Source organism: Meles meles, chromosome 5 (assembly GCF_922984935.1).
Source record: "Meles meles chromosome 5, mMelMel3.1 paternal haplotype, whole genome shotgun sequence".
NCBI lineage: Eukaryota > Metazoa > Chordata > Mammalia > Carnivora > Mustelidae > Meles > Meles meles.
In genome coordinates this window covers 25,427,769-25,451,508 of record NC_060070.1, presented here as the reverse complement: position 1 = coordinate 25,451,508, position 23,740 = coordinate 25,427,769, and the positions used below count along the sequence as shown (strand labels likewise).

The following is a 23,740-nucleotide window of genomic DNA, read 5'->3' as shown; positions in this document are numbered from 1 at the left end:
GCCATCCAGGTACCCCTCTAAGTATTCTTTTAAGAAAGCAGGGGATTGGAGCACCTAGGTGGTTCAGTCGGTCACCTGTCTGCCTTGGGCTCAGGTCATGACCCCAAAGTCCTGGGATCCAGCCCTCCAATGGCTCCCTGCTCAGCAGGGAGTCCACTTTGCCTTCCTCCCCTCCCCCTACTCTCTCTCAGGCAAGCTCTCTCGCTCGCTCTCAAATAAATAATTTCTTTTTTTAAAATAGTCCATTTGGAAGGAAGGAAGGGAGGGAAGGAGGGAGGCAAGGAGAGAGGAAGGAAAGAAGGAAGGAACGGCAAGCATCATAAACCCAAATCAGGAACAGGGTTACCAGGATCACAACATGGCTGAACTCCATGGGAACCACGTCTGCTGCAGGTCACCAGCATGATGCAGGCAGTGAGTTCTTGGAGTTCTGGTGGTACCTGGTTTACCTTCACTGGGAAGACAGGTGAATGGAAAAGGCAACTACACAGAAAAGGGGGCAAGAGTACAAACTGGCAAATTAAAGAAGATAAAATCTGACCAACAACTATACAAAAAGATACTCAATCTCACTACCAATCAGGGAAAGTTTACAAGTTAAAACTAGGTACCATTTTCCATCCATATAACTGATAATACTTTAAAAATCTGATGATATGAACTATTGAGAATGGGGGGGTGGGTGGAATATGGTCTTCCTGAGCCTGTACAAATGTAAATTAGGCCATTTTTAGTATGACTGAGGAAAAACATACTTACGCTAGGTCCCAGGAGATTCCTATTCTAAGTAAACACCCTAGAAACACTTTCAAACACATCAATACCCCCATAAGTGCCCATCACTGCAACGTCTGACAAAACCTAACTGTTCTTTAGGAAAGGAAGAAATAAACTGGGAATAATTTATATATGAATTGCATGAAGAAGCCCGAATGAATGTATAAACATGGGAAGAATCTCAAAAATAAAGTGAAGTGAAAAAAGTATCACATTATTTCTATTCAATTTCTAAAATTAAATTATCTCATATATCTCATTAATGTGAGAGAACTAGAACTTGTTACTTGTTTGTATGTGGGCAGGAATGATCTAGAAGAGTGAGGAAGACTGATGATTCAGGAAAGAGCAAAGCCAAAAGAATAAGTTCCTTGAGATAGTGAGAGGAAATGGGGTGCAAAGTGGAGGGATGGGGCTTTGTAATGTTCTTAAAATATTTTTGGTGATTAGCTAACCTTGAGGTGTGGGATAAGCAAGGGGAGGCAGTGGAAAGGAGCCTCCTTCTCCAGGTAATTTTTCTCCACTTAAAAAAAGAATAAGCAGTAAATAAGTTGTAAGAGGACATACAAGAAAATAAAATCCAGCCTGTAACAATCTTGAGAGTACTAACAGCGAAGCCACTCCTCTTTCATTAAAAGAAAAAATAACTGTAGGGGCGCTTAGGTGACTCAGTGGGTTAAAAGTCTGCCTTAAGTGGTTCAGGTCATTATCCCAGGGTTCTGGGATTGAGCCCCACATCGGGCTCCTTGCTCAGTGGAGAGCCTGCTTCCCGCTCTCTCTCTCTCTCTCTCTCTCTGCCTGCTTCTCTGCCTGCTGCTCTGCCTACTTGTGCTCTCTCTGTGTCAAATAAATAAAATCTTAAGACAAACAAACAAACTTTAAATTTATCTACAGGCCCCAACCAAACACACCATCTGATTTACTCATCTCTTTGTGTAAGAGTAAGTATTTGAGCTAAATTAAAATTCTCATCTTGTGATCTGAAGTAGCGTAGCCCTGTTGGCTGAAATGGGAATTTGGTCCACTAGGTGTTCTGAATTTGTGAAAACTACAACTCCCAAAACATATAAAGCAGGAGCTTCTGCCCAGGGGAGAAAAGAATGGGATGTTTCTTTCTTTTCTATTTTTTTTCTTTTTTTTAAAGTAGGCTCCACACCCAACATGGGGCTTGAACTCATGACCGTGAGATGAAGAGTCACATGCCCCACCAACTGAGCCAGCCAGGCACCCAAGAATGTTTCTGCGAAAAAAAAAATTACAAATCACAAATGTATACTCCCAACCCCCACAGAGTATTTGTTAATCTCCCAGCAGTTTTTAATATTAATTAGCATTTTAAGTTAAAAACTAACTCGATTCATCTAATGAAATATTTCTTTTTCTAAAGGCCAGCGACCAAGCTGGGTCTATGTAACCCATTATCATTGTATTCTTTTATCTCCTCCTGTAATCACATATGATCATACAGTAATTTTGTTGGTTAAAAATAATACTGATAAACCCCTATTACTGGCCGACTTAACAATTTATCTGTAACCTTCTACAAAGGACTTAAACTAGTAAATGCAACTGTATATCACCCAAAATGTCAACAGTATAAAGTGAGTTGACAGTTGTATGAAGTTGTATCATTTCAACATTTGAAACAATTTGTATCCGCTTTCTTATTGTTTCAAGGCAACCAAATAGCCACTGTGTGTAGCAACGAGGAAGCAGCGGAAAATAAAGTGCAAAAAAGACTTCGGAGCTGGTGAGGACGGGAAAGAGAAGGAAAGATGCTCTGAGAACGGGCTATTTTTAATTTAACAGAGCACGTATCTGTTATTAATAAACGTATTATTGCGGCTCCTGGGTGGCTCAGTGGGTTAAAGCCTCTGCCTTCGGTTCAGGTCATGATCCCAGGGTCCCCGATCGAGCCAGGGATCGGGCTCTCTGCTCTGCAGGGAGCCTGCTTCCCCCTCTCTCTCTCTGCCCAGTTGTGATTTCTCTCTGTCAAATAAATAAAATATTTTTTAAAAACAATGTATTATTTATTAACACATTAAAAAAGATTAATGTGGATTATGTGTCAAACAGGTTATCCCTTTGAAGTACTTTCTTTGGTTTCTGGTTCATCTTCTTTCGTCGCCAAAGGGCTGTTTCCACAAGGTCCGTGGCTAAGCAGTCTTTTCAGACTTCTTATCTGGCCATCTAATCAGCTACCGCAGGACAGTTATGACCCTGTCACCTCTGAATCACTTCATTCTAGAGAAGATGTTGTGAACTTACCTTATTTTATTAGTAAGTTCTGGCGGGTATGTACATTTTTCTGGAGACAACGTTATAACTCTCAAAGATGTTCAAAAGGACTTGTGACCCCAGAAAATCCAAGGACACTGCATGAAGACAAATTCTCTTCAGCCACGTGGAAACCCGCGGCACTGGCTTCCGGGCTCCACTCAGCCGCCGCAGACTGGCCTCCGCGCAGTCCTCCGAAGCTCAATCTCCAGCAGGGGTCGCTGCGTCGCCGCCGCCGCGTCCGCGAGACCCTCCGGCCCGCTCTCGCGGCGGCGGCGCCGACGGAAGGGGCGGGGCAGGGTAGGGCGGGGCCTGGAGGCCCCGGTGCGCCAGGCCGCGGGGAGGGATCGAGGGAGGGAGGAGCGGTCCCGGAGTGCTAGTAACTGCGCCCCTGTCGGGCGTGTTGTGACCCCGGCTGGAGCCCACTCTGTTGCTTCCCGGCGCGCACTCGTGAAGTAAGGGCGCGACGAGCGCCTCTGCCCTGCTTGCGCTCCTGCCAGGACTCCGCGTGAATCTCCCGCGTCTTGTCCCGGCCCGGCCAGCCTCGGGACGCCCTGTGGACCCGGGGACTGCGGGGGCCGTGGGGATCCGGTGCGCCGTGGCCGTCCGCACTTGGGCCCGGCCGCTACTGCAGGCTCCAAACGCAGACCCAGAGCTCGAGGACACAGGTGTCCAGTTTCCTTTGACCTTGAAGACCCGGGAAGGTGCGCGGCCCGCGGGGGTGGGAAGTATGTCGGGGAAGCCTCCCCAGTGTCCACGGTCAACCTGAGAGGTCTCCAGAAAGGACGCTTTTCCGTGGCAGTAGGCTGCTAAGCAGTTAGACCGGGTTCTTAATCGAGCAGTGAACAGGCTCACGAACGTGGAGCGATTCCCAGTATCCCGCAGGTCAAGGGCAGCGTTGCCTCGGTTCCAGACGTTGCTCTGCTTACAGGCGTCAGCTTGTTTGCTATCTTATCTACCCTGAAGATCTGACCGCAGACCTCCGGGCTTCCTGCCGTTTTCCTCTCCGCTACTCAGTCCACACCACTGGCAAAGAACTCTTTAGATAACACTTCTGTCAGGTCACTTCCCCGCTTAAGATCTTTCTATGATTCACATGCTCTCTGGGTCAGGTCCAGACTTTGATAGGTACGACCTTTGGAGAGCTAGCCTTTTGCTCTTCAACCCAGCTCCAGCATTGTGGGATCTTTACTGGATTCATTTTCGTGCTTCATTTCTGTTGATCTACTTTCATTCCATAGTGGTTAATTAAGCACTTAACCGTGTGCTACACTGTTGTAGGTAGTTGGGATTCAGCAGAGGAAAACAAATACAGGTGCAGATTTCTATGCTTGAGGAGTTTATATTCTATTAGGGGAAACAGTCCAAAAAAGAGAAACTAGGTAAATTGATCAGTGAGAAGTGCTATGGAGGGAAAAAAAAATAGAGCAGAGTGAGGGAGAGTAAGAGGGCAAGATGCTTATTAAATAAAATTGGAATGAGTGGACAGCATTGAAGTGATACTTGAGGAAAGAGTTGAAGAAAATGAGTTACATATGCAGTTGTCTGGGGTAAGAGATTTCTGGGTGCAGCTGGAGCAAAGATCTTACCCAGAAATGTTCTTGTATGTGAAGAGCATCAGAAAAGCCAGTGAGGCTGGACCTGAGAAACCAGAGGTTGAGAGTGGCAAGAGATTGGAGAATGGGGGGGGACCTCATAGATCCTATAGAGCGTGTAACCTTTTCTCACTGCTTTTGTAGGAGTGTTACAGTATAAATTACTTATTGAAAGAATCATGGCTCTGTGGAAAGTGGACCCTGTGGAAAATGGCCTTTATAGTATTGCTGTCATCATCTGTCATGGTGGTTTAATCTGTGGAAGTGGTGAGAAGTGATGGGATGTTGGGCATGTTTTGAAGATACAAGCCAACGTAATTTCCTGACATTGGATATGGGTATGAGGGAGAGTCAGGAATGACTGGAAACTTCTGTTCTCAGCACCTATAGGGGTGGAGTTATTATTCACTGAGATGGGGAAGGCTACAGGTAGAACAGATTTGGGTTGGGGACACGTTGGGAGTTTATTTTTGGACCATTAAAGCTTGAGGTACCTGTTACACACCCAAGTGGAGAAGTCAGGCATTTGGATATTGTGTCTGGGGTTGCCAAGACCACCCCTAGGTTCTCTCATTGACTGGGAAGATTCAACAGGACTGGGCTCTGGCTGGTGGCTATGATTTATCACAGCAAAAAGATACAAAGCAGTCAGCAAAGGGAGAAGACTCATAGGACCAAGAGTGCAGGAAACCAGGTGCTCTTCCAAGAGTCGTCTCCCAGCGGACTCATATAGGACATGCTTAAGTCCCCAGCAACAAATTGTGACAACATGTGTGAAATTTGTCTATCAGGGATGCTCTTTAGAGCCTCTGCCCAGGTGTTGATTGCCTTTAGTCACATGGGCGCTGTCTGCCTGGCATGTACCAAAATTCAAGACTCCCAGAAGGAAAGCAGGTACTTAGCGTAAGAAACTGTACAAACAGTTTAGACCCAGTGAGCGACTCCTCTCAGTTCTGAGAATGCTGAGAATCTAGAAATCCAGGTTTCCAGAGGCCCACCTTGTAAGCAGGCCTTTCTAAGGATAGTCTCAAGCCTGCTCTATTAACTCTCATGCACAGATACACATGTCTGGAACTTGGGAGAAACGTCTGGAATGGGGATTAGAGCCTGGGGAGTAGTTGGCATATAGGAAGTGTTTAAAGCCATGGAAGTGTTTGGTGTCCTAAAAAGCATTTGTCAAAGCTGACAGAACTGAGGTAGATAAAGTGAATATAGAAGAGAAGCAAGGCCAAAAACTGAGCCCTGGGACCCACCAACATTAAGACGTCTGGGAGAAGGGAAGAAAGAGCAGGTGAGGTGGGAGGAAAACCAGAAGCAAGGTGTCCTAGAAGCCAAGTGTAGAAGAGGGGAGTGGTCCCTTGTCTCAGATGCTGCTGCAAAGTCAAAGGAGATGAGGACTAACATGACCTTTTGGGCTTAGAAAATGAGAGGGATTAAGAAAGAGTGTAGACAGCTGTTTCTGCAGAGTTTTGTTGTAAAGAGGAACTAGAAAAGTTGTAGCCGGAGGGTAGTGGGATTAAGAGAAAGTTGGTTGGTTATTCAGTGGGAGAAATAACAGCATGCTAATGAGAGTGGTCTGTTAGAAAGTAAAAAATTACAGTTGTAACTTGCTGTTTCCCCAAAGTTCTGTTTCGGGCCTCCTTTGCCATTAGAACTCTTCTCTGGCATCTCCGCTCTGAGCTTTAGCCTCTGCAAGATCCAGCCTCCTTTGGACCTGGGTTTTCACTCAAGTTCTCTGACCACCAGTTGACTTGACCACATTCCAGTTGAATAGCCGTTCCTTGAGGACAAGGACTGTATGCTTTACGTGCAGGCCTAGCTTAGCGGGAACTTGCCATATGCAGGCAAACGAGTGCATGAGGGGTGGATGTGGTACTGGGTAGGATGCTCCCTTCATTTCTGGAAAATGAATCTGCAGGCATTCAACATTGTGGTGTTGTTGTTGTTGTTGTTGTTGTTGTTGTATGTACCATGCTGGCTGGGGACAGGAATGAGGAATGAGGCATGGTTGCTGCCCTGTCACTACCCTTGGAGTTCGTGAGATAAGAATAGTACAAAAGACACACAGAGCATTGATACAACAGGAGTTTGGAAAAGGGCAGGGGAGGGCGGAGAGGGAGAGTGGGTCTTGTGTGGATCCTGGAAGACGGAGAAGCCATGCTAAAAGGACAGACGCTTTTCTTTCCAGTGGTAGGATCTTTTCTTCAAGTGGACTATAAGGAACTCCAGTACTTGCCAGCACTGCTGTTTAGTCCAAGACGGGTTGGCCTGGTTAGCTCTCTCCTCCTCCACCCTTCCTCTGACCCTTTTGAAAGCTCTGTGTTAGAACTCGGTTCTCAGACCCTACCCCGTAGCCCTGTCATCTCCAGCAAAAATTAGGTTAGCGTGTTTTCTCAGTCTTACGTTCCTAATGTGCCAGTGTTTGCCAGAGTGAAGCAGATCCCGAAGAGAGAGTAGCTGATCAACACAAAGGTAATGCTTGGCTGGACATTTTGGTTATGTTGTTTTTCTATGTGAGTATGATTTTAAATAGTCATTTTGTGCTAGTAAAAGTTTCCTAGTGTAGGTAAATATGATGTATTCGTGATAAATACAAAAAGCAGCATCATATCCAGGCATTCCTCATAAAAGATGACAGTGCGGTATAATGGCAGGACTTTGGGAGGGAAATGTGGGATTCCAGAGACTGACAGACAAGACTTCCCTTCCCCAGGATGTTTCCTCTTAGGATTTCTTCTAAGTTGGGGTAGTAGTTGTTCCCCCTTCTCTGCTCCTGAAACTGTCTGTTCTCTCTGGTATTACACTTGGTGAAAGTTGGTTTTTGTTCAAAAGCAAATGAGACATCAGTTTTATGGGGGAGCAGAAAGAACAGTGGACTTGGAGTCAGAAGACTGACCAACAGTTCAGCATGGTGGTAAAGAGCCTTGACTTATCCAGGGAGCCTGGGTTTGAATCCACTTAGTATTTGTGTGACCCTGTCACTGAGATGGGCTGTTTGGAAGGAATAAATGAATTAATAGGTAGAGTGGGGCCTGACCCATAGTAAACAATGATCATTAAGAAGATTTGTCATTGGAATCCTGGCTGTACTGGTTACTAGCTGTATGAACTAGCAGATCGTTAAATTGCTCCAAAGTCTCATTTGTGGTCATCTGTAAAATGAGGGCCCTGTGTAACGTGATCCCGGAGAGGCTGCTGTTTTCATCTCTGCACACACATGTGGCTCCGGGAGTATTATTCATTGGAGGGAATGTGAAGCCAGGTTCTCAGCTTGTAGGCATACGTAAGCCTTTGGCATCACACCTGATAGCAAAACAGGCTTCGCTGAAGTCACTTAGGCCAGTGTTTTCAAACCTTTTTTTTTTTTCCCATGGTGACCCAGTATGTGTTTATGTATACTTACATATGTGTATATGTATTATAATGAAAGTTTCATAAAGCAGTATTTACTCTTACTGTATGTGATACACTGTAACCTATACATTTCAGTTTTAGTTCTTCTAAAAAAAATTCTTTTTCAATTTAGCTGTTTGACAGCAAGAGAGAAAGCACAGGAGAGCACAAGCAGAGGGAGAGAGAGAAGCAGGCTCCCTGCTCAGGAGGTTTCGAGGAGCGATTCCAGGATCCTTAGATCATGGCCTGAGCTGAAGGCAGATGCTTCACTGACTGAGCCCCCCAGGCATTCCCAGTTTGGGTTCTTGAAAAATAAAAATTTTATAATGGCTCATGACCCACAATTCGAAAAAGATAGGCAAATTATCATCATTAATGCCCATCTTTATCTTTTGTATTATAAGAGCATCTTATTAACCAATCATTTCTGAGGCTGATAGAGAGCTCTGGCCACAACACACCTTCTTGTGTGTTTTGGATGGGCAGAAAGGTATGAAAGGCTCTGCTTATGAGAGAATTACTTTTTTAAAAACTACACTGTGAAGGATATATGTTAAAATTTAACAGTCGTTGTCATAGAGTGAATATGGGTGGTTTGAGTTTTCTTTTATTCTTTTCAAATTTTCTACCTGAAAATAGGTTTCACATAGTAGTCATTAAAATCGTCTTTCTCTTAAATTATGGTAATGAGAGTAGCAGTTTCTTTTTTTTTTAAAGATTTATTTATTTATTTTATTTATTTGACAGAGAGAGAGATCACAAGTAGGCAGAGAGGCAGGCAGAGAGAGAGGAGGAAGCAGGCTCCCTGCTGAGCAGAGAGCTGGATGCGGGGCTCGATGCCAGGACCCTGGGATCATGACCTGAGCCAAAGGCAGAGGCTTAACCCACTAAGCTACCCAGGCGCCCCACAATTTCAACTTTAAAAAAAAATCTTTACTTGGCAAAAAGTCCACCATTAGGTAACTTTTTTTTTTTTTAAGGTTTTAAGTAATGTCTGCACCCAGTGTGGGGCTCGAACCCATTACCAGAGGTCAAGAGTCACATATTCTACCTGCTGAGCCAGCTAGGAACTCCTTAATTTTTTATTGTAGGGATCCTTGAAATACAGTCTAGGAACTACTGAAATACACTATTTTCTTTCTTTATTCCTATTTCTGTAAAATTCAAGGGTTTTTTCTATGCATAGTTATTATTCATTCATAGTTACTATTCATATCATTCATTCATTAAATTAGATAGAATAGGTATAAGAATGATTTGTCTCAATATTTCTCTTTAAGTTGCTTCTGATAGTTTCCACTTAGTATTTTAGAGCACTCTGAGGATTTTATAACATTTAAAAATTATTTTAAATTCTAGTTCTGGGGGCATCTGGATGGCTCAGTGGGTTAAGCCTCTGCCTTTGGCCAAGGTCATGATCTCAGGGTCCAGGGATCGAGCCCCACATCGGGCTCTCTGCTTGGTGGGGAGCCTGCTTCCCCCCTCTCTCTGCTTGCTTCTCTGCCTACTTGTGATCTCTTTGTTTTTCTGTCAAATAAATGAAATCCTAAAAATAAATAAATTCTAGCTCTGTTGAAAAGCAACCCTTAAATTATGCTGGCTTTATTTCCCAGTTAAGACTCAGATTGGGGTCCCAACAGCAATGAGATACAGAGTTGAGCTCATGTTGTCTACCTTGATCATGCCAATAAAAATAAGAGCCAAGATGTTAACAAATACAACTTGGGGAGCTCCTGGGTGGCTCAGTGGGTTAAGCCTCTACCTTCGGTTCATGTCATGATCTCAGGGTCCTGGGATTGAGTCCCACATCTGGCTCTCTGCTCACTGGGGAGCCTGCTTCCCCCTCTCTCCCTGCCTGCCTCTGCCTATTTGTGATCTCTCTCTCTCTCTCCCTCAAATAAATAAATAAAATCTTTAAAATATATATATAACTTGGAAGTAGCTAGCTATGTACTTTTGAGTGGGCTTACAGGTAATTACTGTTGTAGGCTTTGTGATGAAAGGAGGAAGGAAAAATCATTGAAACCATCATCAAAGAAATCTGTCTGAAGTTATAGCCTTGGCACCGTGGAAAGTCATTCACAGAGTTAAGGTTTGAGGATATGGACCATATGGCAACCCTTCTCATGTTACTAAATCATGGCCTCTAAAGCCATCTTGATGTACTTAGGAGGGTTTGCTACCATCATAATAAGATGGTTTCTGCTGCCTTTGAGGTAACCTGGGAATTGGCTACTCTCTGGCACGTCAGCACCTTAGTGCCTCAGGGTCTCCTGGCGCATTCTGCTTGCTAATGCCTCAAACAGTAGGAGAAAGATGGAAAAGAAGGTAAAAGGTAACTCTGTCCAGTCTCCTCCTTGCTAGCTTTGTTTTGCTGGGGTTGGGGGTTGAAATAAAGTCTAGAGATTCACTCTGGTTTTTATGAAGTCATGACTTGGTTTCCTTCCTTGACAAAGTCAGTATTGTAAGGATGTAACGTATGTCAGCAAATAGTCTTTCTGTCCATGAGATTTTTAAGGTTTTATTTATTTATTTGAGAGAGAAAGAGAGAGTGAGAATGAGGTGGGGAGGGTCAGAGGGAGAAGCAGACACCCTGCTGAGCAGGGACACCCCCCCCTCCCCGCCCACCCCCAATGTGCAACTCCCATCATGACCTGAGCTAAAGGCAGTCCCTTACCCAACTGAGCCACCCAGGTGCCTGAGATCATTTTCTTAAAACCCTTGAGAAGAAGTGTTAATATTTTTCAGTAGCAATCAGTATCTAAGCCAATTTGGCAGATGGAGAAGAGGAGAACCTGTGTGTTCACACATCTTAGTATCTAGTTCCGATGTCCTTAGACTCACAGAAAGCACGTGGCCCCGGCTACCAATATGGTCTTTTGTAGGGGAGAGTAAGTACAGTACTCGTACGGAGTGGTCGTGGTGTGCATGGTGTATGTTGTAAGAATGCCAGGACACTGCACTTGTGACATACAACTGAATTATTGTCCGTTGCAGGTTATATGCGCCATGGCCATGACGGGTGTCAGATTCCCTGCCAGCGTTCTGAGAAAGCCAGACGCCTGGATTGGACTGTGGGGCGCGCTGCAAGGGACACCTTCATCGAAACTCTGTGCTTCCTGGAATCGATACTTCTATTTTTCTAGTACTCACTTAAACACATCAAATTGTAAAACGTTCTTCCACAACATTTTCTCGCTGAGACTCCCAGGCCTTGTAGTGTCTCCAGAATATATTTTCCCCCTTTCCATAAGACTTAAGAGTAATATAAGCTCCAAGAAGTCCAACAAGAAGACTCTGCAGAAGGCCGAGGATGACGAGGAGACTGAGGAGGAGAGTGACCGCGAGATGAGTGAGCAAGAAGAGGGGCTCGAGGAAGACCCCGGCGTGGTCAAAGACTACAAAGACCTGGAGAAAGTGGTGCAGTCTTTTCGGTACGATGTCATCCTAAAGACAGGCCTCGATGTCGGGAGAAAGTAAGTCTGATGTGCGTTTTATTACAAAGTGCTTTGTCGTCTTGTCATTTTAACGTAGTAGTTCCCCTCACTCGGCCCATCTGTGGTGAGGGGAGCCACAGATGTGGAGGACCTTCCGGTCACCTGTTGCCGTTGTTTCTGGCTACAGACGAGAACCCTGACTCCAGCAGCAAGGCAGGGCACCGTGTTGTATTTCCCTGATTCTAAGACACAGTTGACTCTTAAGATGAGCCATCGATTTTATACCAGCGTCTTGAGGAAAGTCATGACCACGTTAGAGGTATATAGCAAGAGGAGACCACGCCTGGGTTTCATAAATGCCACAGGGTAAGAAGATGCCTTTTAGAAACAACAGAAGCCGGGTCATGTGGTCAAGAACGCAGGCTGCGTAGCTAGACCCTTCGTGCTCTGTGTGAGCCTGGGCAAGTTCCTTGAATTCCCTAAGCTTCAGTTTTCTCTGTAGAATGTAAAGTAGCACCTACTCTAGAAGTTGGTGCTTCTCTGCCTAAAGCATCTTAGCGGATGGAACTAGAGGGTCTTATGCTAAGTGAAATTAGAGAAAGACAAATGCCATATGATTTCCCTTGTATGTGGAATTTAAGAAACAGAACAGATGAATGTAGGGGAAGGGAAGGAAAGATAAGACAAAAACAGGGAGACAAACCATGAGAGACTCTTAACTCTAGGAAACAAACTGAGGGGTGCAGCGGTGGGGAGGGGGGTAACTGGGTGATGGGCATTGAGGGCACGTGATGGGATGAGCACTGGGTGTTAGTGCAACTGATGAATCCCTGAACTCGACTCCGAAAGTCAGAATGTGCTGTGTGCTAATTAAATTGAATTTAAATTTCAAAAAATAACAGAGCAGTGCCTGACACATAGTAGGTACTCACTGTGTGTTAGCTGTTACGAAGAAAATTCTGTGTGTTCATTATGTAGTGCACAGAGATGTTAAGTGGAGCTTTGAGGATTTCTTTAGTTTTCTTGTTCTCTCTGCTAGAGTAATTATGTAAGAATAGTGACCCTCATTGTTCACTCATTCGTTTCGCAATCATTGTGTGCATGCTGCATGCGAGGTAAGAATCATGGTATGGATGATACGTTCAGATTTCCATGTGCAGTTTATACCTTTATGACCTAATTTCATGGCGTAGTCTAATTTTTTAATCCATGACACTGAAGGACTCGTAAAGATGACTGAGCCCATAGGCCTCCTCGTGGGGATTTACTGAATATGCTCTAAAATCTGGCCAGCTTGTAAGGGGAGGCTCTCTCTCCCCCAGAGAAGTAGCTGCTGCTGTTATTAGCAGAACCCCAGATGTTAACCACCTGGAGTCCGGGCGGCAGGAGAAGAGCTCACTGATTCTGCCAGCAGCACTCTCTCCTGGTCCGGTTGCCCTAGTGACCTAACAGAGAGATGGGCGGCTGCAGGATTGGAGTTTCCCCACCTCAGTGCAGACTCGCAGAGGATTTGTTAATGGCCTCACCATACGTGTGGTGCCTGTTTTTTTTCCTCAGAGCCTGGAGCCCTTTGGTGGTCAGGAATCCTGGGAGCTCCCGCTTTGCAGGTGGCTGCTGCAGGAGTCGGGGGTGGGAGGGTACCCTGAGCCCTCCCAGAGCTTACCTGCCCGGTGATGTCCGCGGGTCTCTGCCGCAGTTCAGCGTCCGTTCAGAAGGGCCCTTGGGTCTCGCTGTTTGAGATACATGTGGGAGCAGTTGACTCCCCCTTTCCCAGCAGCCAGAATGGAGGCTTTGTGGAGAGGCTAGTCACTGTCAGAATGAGCCTTAATGGCAGCTGGTTTTTTTTTTTCAGACCTGTGTAATTGTTTTGAATGTATTTCTATTTCAAAGCATTTGACTTTTTTTTCTTTTTCTTCTTTTTTTTAAGCAAAGTGGAAGATGCATTCTACAAAGGTGAACTCAGGCTGAATGGGGAGAAACTGTGGAAGAAAAGCAGAACGGTGAGCTATTCTGACAGCAGATATTTTTGTCGCTTTCTCTGCCGGTACTCAGTGCCACCCCGACATCCCCTCAGGGGGCATCAGTGACCCCTTGTGTGTGTCTGTGTTGCACGCTCTGTGACTCCCCAGAGGCCTGGGCAAGCTAGTGAGAATCACCAGCCAACTTGGTGACACAGACCACTCGCTCTGCTGCACCCTTCATGTCCTTCAGAGAAAACTTTCCTTTTTTCCTTCAAATTTTAAGACGGGCCACTATCACAATTGGCAAAAGTCCGTTAACTGAGTCATTAGTCCCATGAAAAGCTAATAATGAGACTGAGAAGAGTTGATTGTGTAGCGGTCCCGGTGGACTGCTGTTAGCTGAGTGGGTGTGTGATTCTGGTCAGTTCGGCGGTACCCGTGACACTTGCCGTGTGCCCTGCTCTGCGTGCAGAGCAGCGCAGAGCAGCCATTAGAAAAGACACTTCCTGTTTTCTAACAGGTCCATAGCAATATTGTCGTTAAGTGAAAGAAATCAGGTATTAGAAAATGTATTTCCAGCATCCAGTGTTGTTACAAGTCATATATACACACACACACATACGTGTGTGTATGTGTGTGTGTGTAAATTGTGTATTGTAGGGGCACCTGGGTGGCTCAGTGGGTTAAGCCTCTGCCTTCAGCTCAGTCATGATCCCAGGGTCCTGGGTTCGAGCCCCGCATCGGGCTCTTTGCTCAGCGGGGAACCTGCTTCCCGCCCCCCTGCCTGTCTGCTTGTGATCTCTCTCTCTGTCAAATAAATAAAATCTTTTAAGTAAGTAAATAAATTGTGTATTGTAGAAATAAGTTGCATGTATACATATGTCTAGAATTAGTAATACTAGTATTTATCTTTGGGCCATTATGGGTTATATTTTCTTCTTTCTATTTTCTGAATTTTTTATAAGTATAGATCACTTTCATAATTGGAAAAATAGTAATGATAGTAAAAGTTAACAAAGCACCATAAAAAGGTGTATAACAGAGACTGTTTAAAAAAAGTTTGGGGGGCGCTTGGGTGGCTCAATGGATTAAGCCGCTGCCTTCGGCTCAGGTCATGATCTCAGGGTCCTGGGATCGAGCCCTGCATCAGGCTCTCTGCTCGGCAGGGAGCCTGCTTCCTCCTCTCTCTCTGCCTGCCTCTCTGCCTACTTGTGATCTCTCTCTCTGTCAAATAAATAAATAAAATCTAAAAAAAAAAAATGTTTGGAAGGGAGATGCCTGGTGGCTCAGGTGGTTAAGCATCTGCCTTTGGCTTAGGTCATGATTCCAGTGTCCTGGGATCAGGGGGCTGCGGGACCAGCAGGGAGCCGGCTTCTCCCTCTCCCTCTTCTACTCCCTCTTCCTCATGCATGCACTCTCTCTTTGTGTCTCTCCATCTCAAATGAGTAAAAATCTTTAAAAAAAAAAAAAGCTTGGAAGACACAGACATACGAGGCATCAGCAGACATAATCTCACTCTTAGTGTCTAGAGAACAAATGTTCCCTGGAAGTCAGACACACTTTTGTAGGTGGCCTCGAAGCCTGTTTCATGTTTCACAACTCCCCTGGGGATGGAGGGCTTGAGCTACATCCTTTTGCTCTGGGGCAGGGCAGGGTGTGAGCTGTTGGCCATGGATGGGGATCAGCACTGAGGCTTTCTTCAGAGACCTTGCTCTCTGGGGTCCTACAGGCTCTCATGGCTAAACAGACAGGAGGAGGGGGCACTCCCCAGTGCTCATCTCAGCCGCCCAGTCCCAAGGTCCATGGTCTGCGATGGCACCCGACCCTGCAGGTTCAGCATGTCAGTCATGGCTCTGTGAGCTGCGGGAAATCAGGCACTACAGACATGCCTCTGGAGATCAGGCTCTTCTTGTCCCATAATTGCTTTTGCCTGCTTGTAGCCCTGCCCCCTCTCCTCAGCCGCAGTGTTCCTAAGACAGGACCTGCTCTGGGTACGCCACGCCTCTGTGCCAGGGCCTCATTTACAAACACCACAAGTCCATCTTCCCCCTCTGCTTTGAGACATTGTTAACTACAGTCTAATTGCTGCTGCTGCATTCTGCCTTGGGTGTTCTCTTGTCTCGGCTGCCTTCCAGATTTCTCCTGAGGGTCAGCAGAGGAAGGGGCCAGTGTTAACACTCGACTGCCTTGTTACTAGGAGGCCTGTAGCCATAGTAACTGCAGCTAAAGGGAGATTTGAAATGTAGATATTTGGAACAGCCCTTAATCCCAACCAGTGTTGCTTTGTGTCTGCTGTGCTGTCTCCCGCATGAAGGAGGACAGGCCCTTGCAGGGAATAAAGGACACCTCCCCTTCCGAGGCCTGCCGCTGAAGGGTCAGGCGGGTTTGTGGTGCTACAGCTCCGAGCAGGCCGTCTGTCTGTGCCGTGGCGAGCCAGGGCCTGCTGACTTACACAAAAGGACTGAAGCTTCCTAAACTCCCCACTCCCCAGGATTGACTGGCTAAGGGAGAAGCCTGCCTTCTCTGCTCGCTGCCTTAGAAGTAAGCTCCCAGAGGCCTCTGCTGCTCAGCCGCATGCAGGACACACAGCAGATTGTGAAGGGATACAAAGGAGGATTGCGGTTGGCTCTGTGTATATTTTGTATCACGTGTGTATGTTACTTATTAAGTGAATTTTAATAAAGCCATGCTGAAAAATGTAAAAGCATTCAAAATGCTCTCAAACCTTGTATTTCTGGACATTGATTTTTTTTTTTTTAAGATTTTATGATTTTAGAGAGTGTGAGAGAAAGAGAACATGAGTGGGGTGAGGGGCAGAGGGAGAAGCAGACTCCCTGCTGAGCAGGGAGCCCGACCTGGGATTCGATCCTGGGACTCCAGGATCATACCTGAGCCAAAGGCAGACGCTTAACTGACTGAGCCACCCAGGCACCCCAGACATAGATTTTAAATGTCCACACAGTTGGGGCAAATGGTCCTTTTTTTTTTTTAATTGAACTCATGAGAACTATAGGAGGACAGACCCCCTAGATGATGCCTGGGTCGTCAGCCCATCCTTCAGACCCAGGGGAGAAGCAGTCTCCATGCTTCCTTGCGGTTTGAGCCTTTTGGCTTTTCAGCCCAGAGGGGAGAAGGTTAATGGTTATAACCAGCTGCTATGTGAGTTTCGCATGTACCTGCTCTAGGCTGACGAGTGTGGCATGGTGGCAGAGGTGCGTATTCCCACGTTGTGGACTAAATACTGGGCCCTTGAACGGGTGGGAGAACAAATACGAGTTTGCCCAGGTAAGGCAGATATTTTTTTTTTTTTTAAAGATTTATTTAGGGGCGCCTGGGTGGCTCAGTGGCTTGGGCCCCTGCCTTCGGCTCGGGTCATGATCTCAGGGTCCTGGGATCGAGTCCCGCGTCGGGCTCTCTGCTCAGCGGGGAGCCTGCTTCCCTCTCTCTCTCTCTCTCTGCCTGCCTCTCTGTCTACTTGTGATCTCTCTCTGTCAAATAAATAAATAAAATATTAAAAAAAAAAATAAAGATTTATTTATTTGACAAAGATCACAAGTAGGCAGAGAGGCAGGCAGAGAGAGAGAGAGAAGGAAGCAGGCTCCCAGCTAAGCAGAGAGCCCGATGCGGGGCTCGATCCCAGGACCCTGGGATCATGACCTGAGCTGAAGGCAGAGGCTTTAACCCGCTGAGCCATCCAGGCGCCCCGAAGGCAGATATTTTTGACAGCATGAATTTAGGACTGCTTCATAGAGCATTAATCAGAAAATAAGGTAAAAGTGGCACCATATTTCTTAAACAGAAACCCTCCAGTAGACTCTTAAATGGCCACGTGTGCCCACTTTGGGTCCATGGCCCACACATGGGGTTGCTGCCCACCTCCTGGGAAGCAGTGGTGAGTGGTCTGAGATGGCCCCAGTCAGTCCTGGCTTGTGTCCTAGCGGAAAGAGCATAGGACACCTGGGTCGGTTTAGCTCCTTCCTGAGTCACTGGGAAGATCCTGGAATCCTGACCTGCCAGGACCAGGTGCCCATCATGGGCTGTCCCTGGCGACACTGCTGTGACTGTGACTACTCAGCCTAAGGGTCCCACCTGGGCAAGAATGGGTTTGACATTAGCCCTTTGAACCCATGGAGTCAGCATCCAGCTTGATCTTTCTGTCGTTGTGAACTGAGTCCTGTCTTCTTGATGATGTGGCATCACCGGGGCTAATCAGTGCTAGAGAAGAAGTTCACCATTTCTGTAAGAGATACAGCCGGATGTTCTTCCACAGCAGCTGATTTTCAACAGACTGCCCCCTCGCCAGTTACATAGCTCATTGGGGTCGAAATCAATGAAAAGTTACACTGGAAATTATTTTCTCAGTGCTGGCAGTAATTACTATGCACGTACTCTCTCTTGTGCCCCACTTTCTTTGCCTCTTGTCACCGTTACCAAAACAAATCCCTCCGTGTGTTTCCTTCAGTCATCCAGTAGAGGTGAGTGAGTGGGCCACACCACACCAGAGCTGCTGTAAGCAGGCAGCTGTCTAGGTCTGATGGAAAGACATGGATGGCGTAGGGCACGAGTGTTTGAGGCATCCTCTGAGCGAGGCACCAGCGATAAGGGATGGTTTCAGGAGAATCACTACCTTTCTCACATGGCCCTCTGGGTAATGATGGTTCCCGGATAAAAACTCAAAGCAAGGACATTTGCGGGGTACCTGGCTGGCTCAGTCAGTGGAGCATGCAACTCTTGATCTCAGGGCCGTGAGTTCAAGCCCCATGTTGGGTATAAAGATGACTAAAAAAATAAACTTCAAAAAAAAAAAAAAAAAAGACATTTGCATTAGCCTGCGTTTCCCAAAATGCAATGAAGGCTAAATTTTCTTTCCATTTTCAGGTGAAAGTGGGAGATACATTGGATCTTCTGATTGGAGAGGATAAAGAAGCAGAAACAGAGACAGTAATGAGGGTTCTCCTGAAAAAAGTGTTGGAGGAGAAAACAGAAAGTGAAAAGTACAGAGTGGTGTTACGCCGGTGGAAAAAGTTGAAGTTGCCTAAAAAGAGTATGTCTAAATAAATGGATTGCTTTATATTAATAAAACTGCTTTCTAGTGATGGAGGGAAAGGCCAGCTTCAAAAGAGGACATTTTTATTAAAATAAAGTCACTTCACCTTTAGTGGAATCTGCGGAGCTCTTTTATGGAAATGGGGATCCATAGCTTGGAGACATTGTCCGTGGCCTGGAATCCTCTCCAGGGCTTGATTTGTGCTCGTTTTGACCTCATTTTGGCCTCATGAGCATGAATGAGATGTGTCCTGAGTGAACTAACCCCAGAGAGGGTTTTAATGCCAAGCCTGCTGTCGCACAGTAACTACCTCGGGAATCTGTGTAAAGTAAACTGGCCTTGTTGTTTGTGCCTTCGTTTCAGTTTTATCCCTGCTGACCAGCTTCCCTGGGTTCAGACTTCTTAATGGCAAACCCAGTTGAAGTCAAGGTCACCCTTCATATCCGTTGGGAGACCCCTTTCTCCACCAGCCCTTCTGAATTACCGATTTGTGAGCTTTCGTTCCCTTCAGTTTGTCTTCAGAAGGATGGATACGTGAAGTTGTTCCAACTCACTGCAAATGGGCTAGTTAGGGCCCATTTAACAGTAATCGTTTAGGGCAGGGGGCCCCAGAGGCCCTTTTTATGGTATTCAAGAATGGTTTTTACATTTTTAAAACATTGTTAAAAGAAGAAAGGAATATATGACAGAGGCCTTAGGTAGCCCACAAAGCCTAAAATATTTACTATCTGACCTTTCACACACAAAAAAATAGGATGACCCCTGTCCCGGCTTATGGTAATAAGCTGAGAGTTTAATTTTCAGGTGAAAGTAGATTTTAGTAGTAGGTTTTAAGGGAAACGCAGGTATTACCAGCGAAGAGAACAAAGAGAGACCGATTATTCTAATTCTCAAGAAAGTGCTATAAAAAGGAGAAAGCCTAAAAAAATAATAGTAGTAGAAGGGACACACACATAATATAAGTCATCTAAGAAAAGGACATCTGCAGAAGTAAAGTGATTTGTAGACTCCCAGGAACAGTTCCTAGCACTAGAAGAGTCCGTTCAAGCAGAGACCCATTAGATGGTGTCATGGGAAAAAGACTGGCTGTGCCTGGGTCCTTTTATTGCCCTCCAGGAATGCTTGAGAATTCAGGTTAACTGACAGTGAAGGGAAACTTCTGTGGCCCAAAGCAGGGGGATGTATGGTCCCATGAATATGGAGGCCTTAACACCCTGAATTTCAGAAGACTCCAAAAAATTGATCTTTATTTGAAAGCTTAAGCAAGCTCTCAGGAAGAAAGACTACATAATGTGCAGAGCAACAGAGGGAATGTTTCCGTTTTACCACTTGTTAATTGGGCTTTACTGAGTTACCAATAAAAACTGTTTAATTTCAACAGGACTTAGTTATGAATTATAATTTAGGAGACTAATGTCTTTCCTTTTTCTCATTTCCTCTATCTCCGTCCCTGTCTCGCTCTCCCTCTCTCTTCCTCCTTCCCACTCTCCTCTTGACTTCTCTTTAGAAAGTTACAGAAAGACTAAGAAGTCTTGTGTGGTGAGTGGCAGCATGACATAGGGATGTGTCAGGGGTCCTGGTCTTTAGGCTCAGTCTTGCCATTAGTAAGTCGGGTTACCTTGGTTACAGTTTGACCTCAGTCTCTGGACTTCAGCTTCCTCATTGGTCAAATGGGGACCAGGGTACTAATTGCCTTACCTTGTCATGTGTTCAAAGGAAGGAGAAAATCAAAATGTGTTGTATGAGGTAAGAGGAGCTATTGCTAGCTAGGAAGCAGGAAAAGCCACTTGAAAGGCTTTTTGAAGCTTTTGGTAATTAGGACCTCACCTAGCTGCCTGCATTGTTCGGGGCCGCACACCAGACCTCTCTGTTTTAAAAAATCAAACTAGGGCACCTGGGTGGCTCAGTGGGTTAAAGCCTCTGCCTTCAGCTTGGGTCATGATCTCAGGGTCCTGGGATCGAGCCCCACATCGGGCTCCCTGCTCAGTGGGGAGCCTGCTTCCTCCTCTCTCTCTGTTTGCCTCTGCCTACTTGTGATCTCTGTCTGTCAAATAAATAAATAAAATCTCAAGAAATAAATAAAAAATAAAACTAAGAAAAAAATCTCATGGAGAATGTTGTTTGGCGAGGGCACGTGGCAAAAACTGAGCTCTTACAGTTGTCTGCAGTGCGAGGGACTTGGAACACGGTTATGAAATAGCAGAAACAAAAGCAATTCGTAAGGATTCACAGAACTCTCGAAACACCCATTACTTGACCCAAATGACGGTTGCTTTCTAGTGCCACCGTGGCGACGCCACCTCCGTGAAAATTAAAATTGGGAAAGATTAAAGATGTATATGTTTCTAGTGCAGTAGTTCTCAACCAGGGGTTCATGTTGAGCAATGTCTAGAGACCTCTCGGGTGTCACAGCCTGGGGGAGGGGGGTTAGGGACATGGAGTAGATAGGGACCAGTGATGCCTCTACACGTCCTACGGTGACAGGACACCCCACAACAAAGTTACTGGACCCCAAATGAGAGATGAGGTTGAGACACCCTGCTCTAATGGGACGGCAAGATTTTTTTTTTTTTTTTAAGTTATGACTACTTTGGTAGAGGCTCATCTAGCCCTTTTATCAGTACTGATGGTGAATTCTTTCAAAGATATAGTTACCCTCTAGGAAATAAGATGCTAATAGCATTTCTCTGCCAAATAGCATCTATTGTCTTCCCTGGGAAATTATATAGATGGCTAGGCTGTCACTTCATCATTTTAAAATTTTGTAGAGAAAAGTAGACATTTGGGGGATATTTCTTAAGTCATAGTTTATTTGGTCCGTGATGACTGGGGAGGTGGAAACATAACTAGCATTTTCTAAGAAGCTGAAAAGAAAGATTGCGGTTGGGGTGGTGGTGTACGTTCCGTGAACCTTCTAAAGCTGCAGCCTGTATCCGGCAAGTAAAGTGACACTCGGCTCAAGTCCTGCCTCATCTCGGTCACACACATTTGGCTTGCAAAAAGTTGCCATCAGATTATCAGTGAGCTTACTGACAATCGCCGGGGAGTAGTGTAGGACATTAGAAACTCCGCGGAGTGGATTCGAGAGCAGAAAGAGGGCATCTCCCAGACTGCTTTCAGCAGGTCAGTAGGAAGCTTGAAGTCACCCATGGTAATATTTTCACCTTGGAAATCGCAATCATCAAAAACCAGTACTTACTTTTCCCTTGGAGAGTCATTTCTTAAACATCTACCAGCTCATCACTGGGCGGGACTGGGGATACACACCCGGAAGTTTTCCACTGGAAGTGCCTGGCACTGTGGGCGGGGCCTCATCCAGCGCCAGCCGGCTTGCGCCCCTTGGCTAGTCTGGGTGTAAAGAGATGTGGTTACTTCTACCAGGCATTCTTCATAAATTCTTTTCCTGTACAGGAAAGGCCCCACAACCTGCTGCTGCATCTGTCTTTGGTAGCCGCTACTCCCTAATCCGTCTGGATTATCTGGAAATTCCCCCTGGAATTTCTCTGAAGGCCCTGAGGTTGGAGGCCGCTTTCCAATACTGCCTTCTTGTCAAGGACCTGCACATTGGGTTAAGGGTTTTTTTGTTCGTTTTTGGTTAAGCAGACATATCAGAAGCAGGCCGGTGAAAGTAGGCATTTGCAAGGACATGCAAATGTCCTCGAGGACATGGATCACGCACGATGCCCTTCTCGATTCTTCTGTAGAGATGTCATCTGTACCCAGTGGGGCTTCTATCTTGGGACTTTATTTTTTCAGAGAGAGAGAGTGTGGGGGGCTAGGGGGTTGGTGGGCAGAGGGAGAGGAGGAGAGAAAGACCCTTAAGCAGACTCCACACCCAGCAAGGAGCCTGGTGTGGGGCTTGATGTCCCGACCCTGAGATCATGACCTGAGGCAAAAAATCAAAGAGTCGGATGCTTAACCAACTACATCACCCAGGAGCCCCTCCTGGGACAGAATTCCTTTTTTTTTTTTCTTTTTTAAAGATTTTATCTTTATTTGACAGAGAGTTCACAAGTAGGCAGAGAGGCAGGAAGAGAGAGAGGGGGAAGCACCCCCCCCCAAGCAGAGAGCCCAATTTGGGGCCCGATGCCAGGACCCTGAGATCAAGACCTGAGCCAAAGGCAGAGGCCCAACCCACTGAGCCACCCAGGCACCCCCGGGACAGAATTCTTAAAGATGATGAAACCTTCCCCAAAGCAGATGAGTGAAGCCCCCAAAACTACAGTCAGGGTAGAACAGCAAGTGTCTAAAATGGGCCATTTCTGTTTAGAGGTCTGGACTGGGTAATAGCGATTTCCAGAGCCCCATTCAAAAGGCTTCCTATTAGATACTTCCCGCCCCTTGCAATGCATAGATTTTTCTTTTGGACGTAGAGGAGAGCCCTTACCTCTTGATTCTGACGCAGAGACGCAGAAGGTGAGGCTAAAATGATAGCAGCCAACTCTCCTCTGAAGCAACACAACCAGCAACAACCCAACGAAAAGGCGCCTGTCGCCAGGGGTCTTGCATCGGCCGAGGCACAGCACCCACCCCCACCCCCACCCCAGGCCCGCGCTGTGCCCGAGCTGAGGCTTCCCTGTATCCACACCAAGGAGGAGACTTAGGTTTAATACCTGTGTCAGGGGCGCCTGGGTGGCTCAGTGGGTTAAAGCCTCTGCCTTCAGCTCAGGTCATGGTCTCAGGGTCCTAGGATCGAGCCCCGCATCAGGCTCTCTGCTCCACGGGCAGCCTGCTTCCCCCTTTCTCTCTGCCTGCTTCTCTGCCTGCTTGTGATCTCTGTCAAATAAATAATCTTTTTTTGAAAAAAATTTTAAAAAATAATAATACCTGTGTCAGAAATAGCAGGAATCAAACACCAGGAAGACCAAGGTTATGGAGCTCTGCAGCCGGCATTCACAGCCTCTTAACAGGAGTGTTTCCAGTCTGGGAGAAGCAGGAGAGTCGGGAAGCTGTGGGCCTGCGGCTGCCTCAGGCCAAAGCCCAGCCCTCCTCCATCTGCCGCGGCCTCAAGCCGAGGAGCCCAGTTTCGAAGTCTGCTTATTACCCACATGCAGCTTGGAATTTGGTTTCAGGCAAGAGGTTAGGTTTGGCGGTGTTTACCACCAGAGGCTTCTCTCCAAGGCCTCCTAACTACCAATTAATGACTTGGGGACTTGTTAGAGTCATGGAAGAGTGCCCAGGAGATAACAGGTGTTACAAATACTTTTGCAGGGCTCCTGGGTGGCTCAGTGGGTTAAGTGCCTGTCTTTGGCT

At 46.2% G+C, this 23,740-nt stretch overlaps 1 protein-coding gene across 2 annotated transcripts; it reads left to right on the top strand.

Moving 5' to 3' along the window:
* The first annotated feature begins 3,370 nt into the window (after window positions 1–3,370).
* MTRES1 (mitochondrial transcription rescue factor 1) lies at window positions 3,371–19,865 on the top strand. Of its 2 annotated transcripts, none has more exons than XM_046006192.1 (4): window positions 3,371–3,722; window positions 11,040–11,518; window positions 13,407–13,479; window positions 18,319–19,865. In XM_046006192.1, the coding sequence occupies exons 2-4, from the start codon at window positions 11,052–11,054 to the stop codon at window positions 18,496–18,498; spliced, it is 720 nt and encodes a 239-aa protein (XP_045862148.1). In that variant the 5' UTR covers window positions 3,371–3,722; window positions 11,040–11,051; the 3' UTR covers window positions 18,499–19,865. The 2 variants fall into 2 exon arrangements, with proteins under 2 accessions (XP_045862148.1, XP_045862147.1); XM_046006191.1 differs by having other exon boundaries at window positions 3,373–3,758.
* Window positions 19,866–23,740: the final 3,875 nt, after the last annotated feature.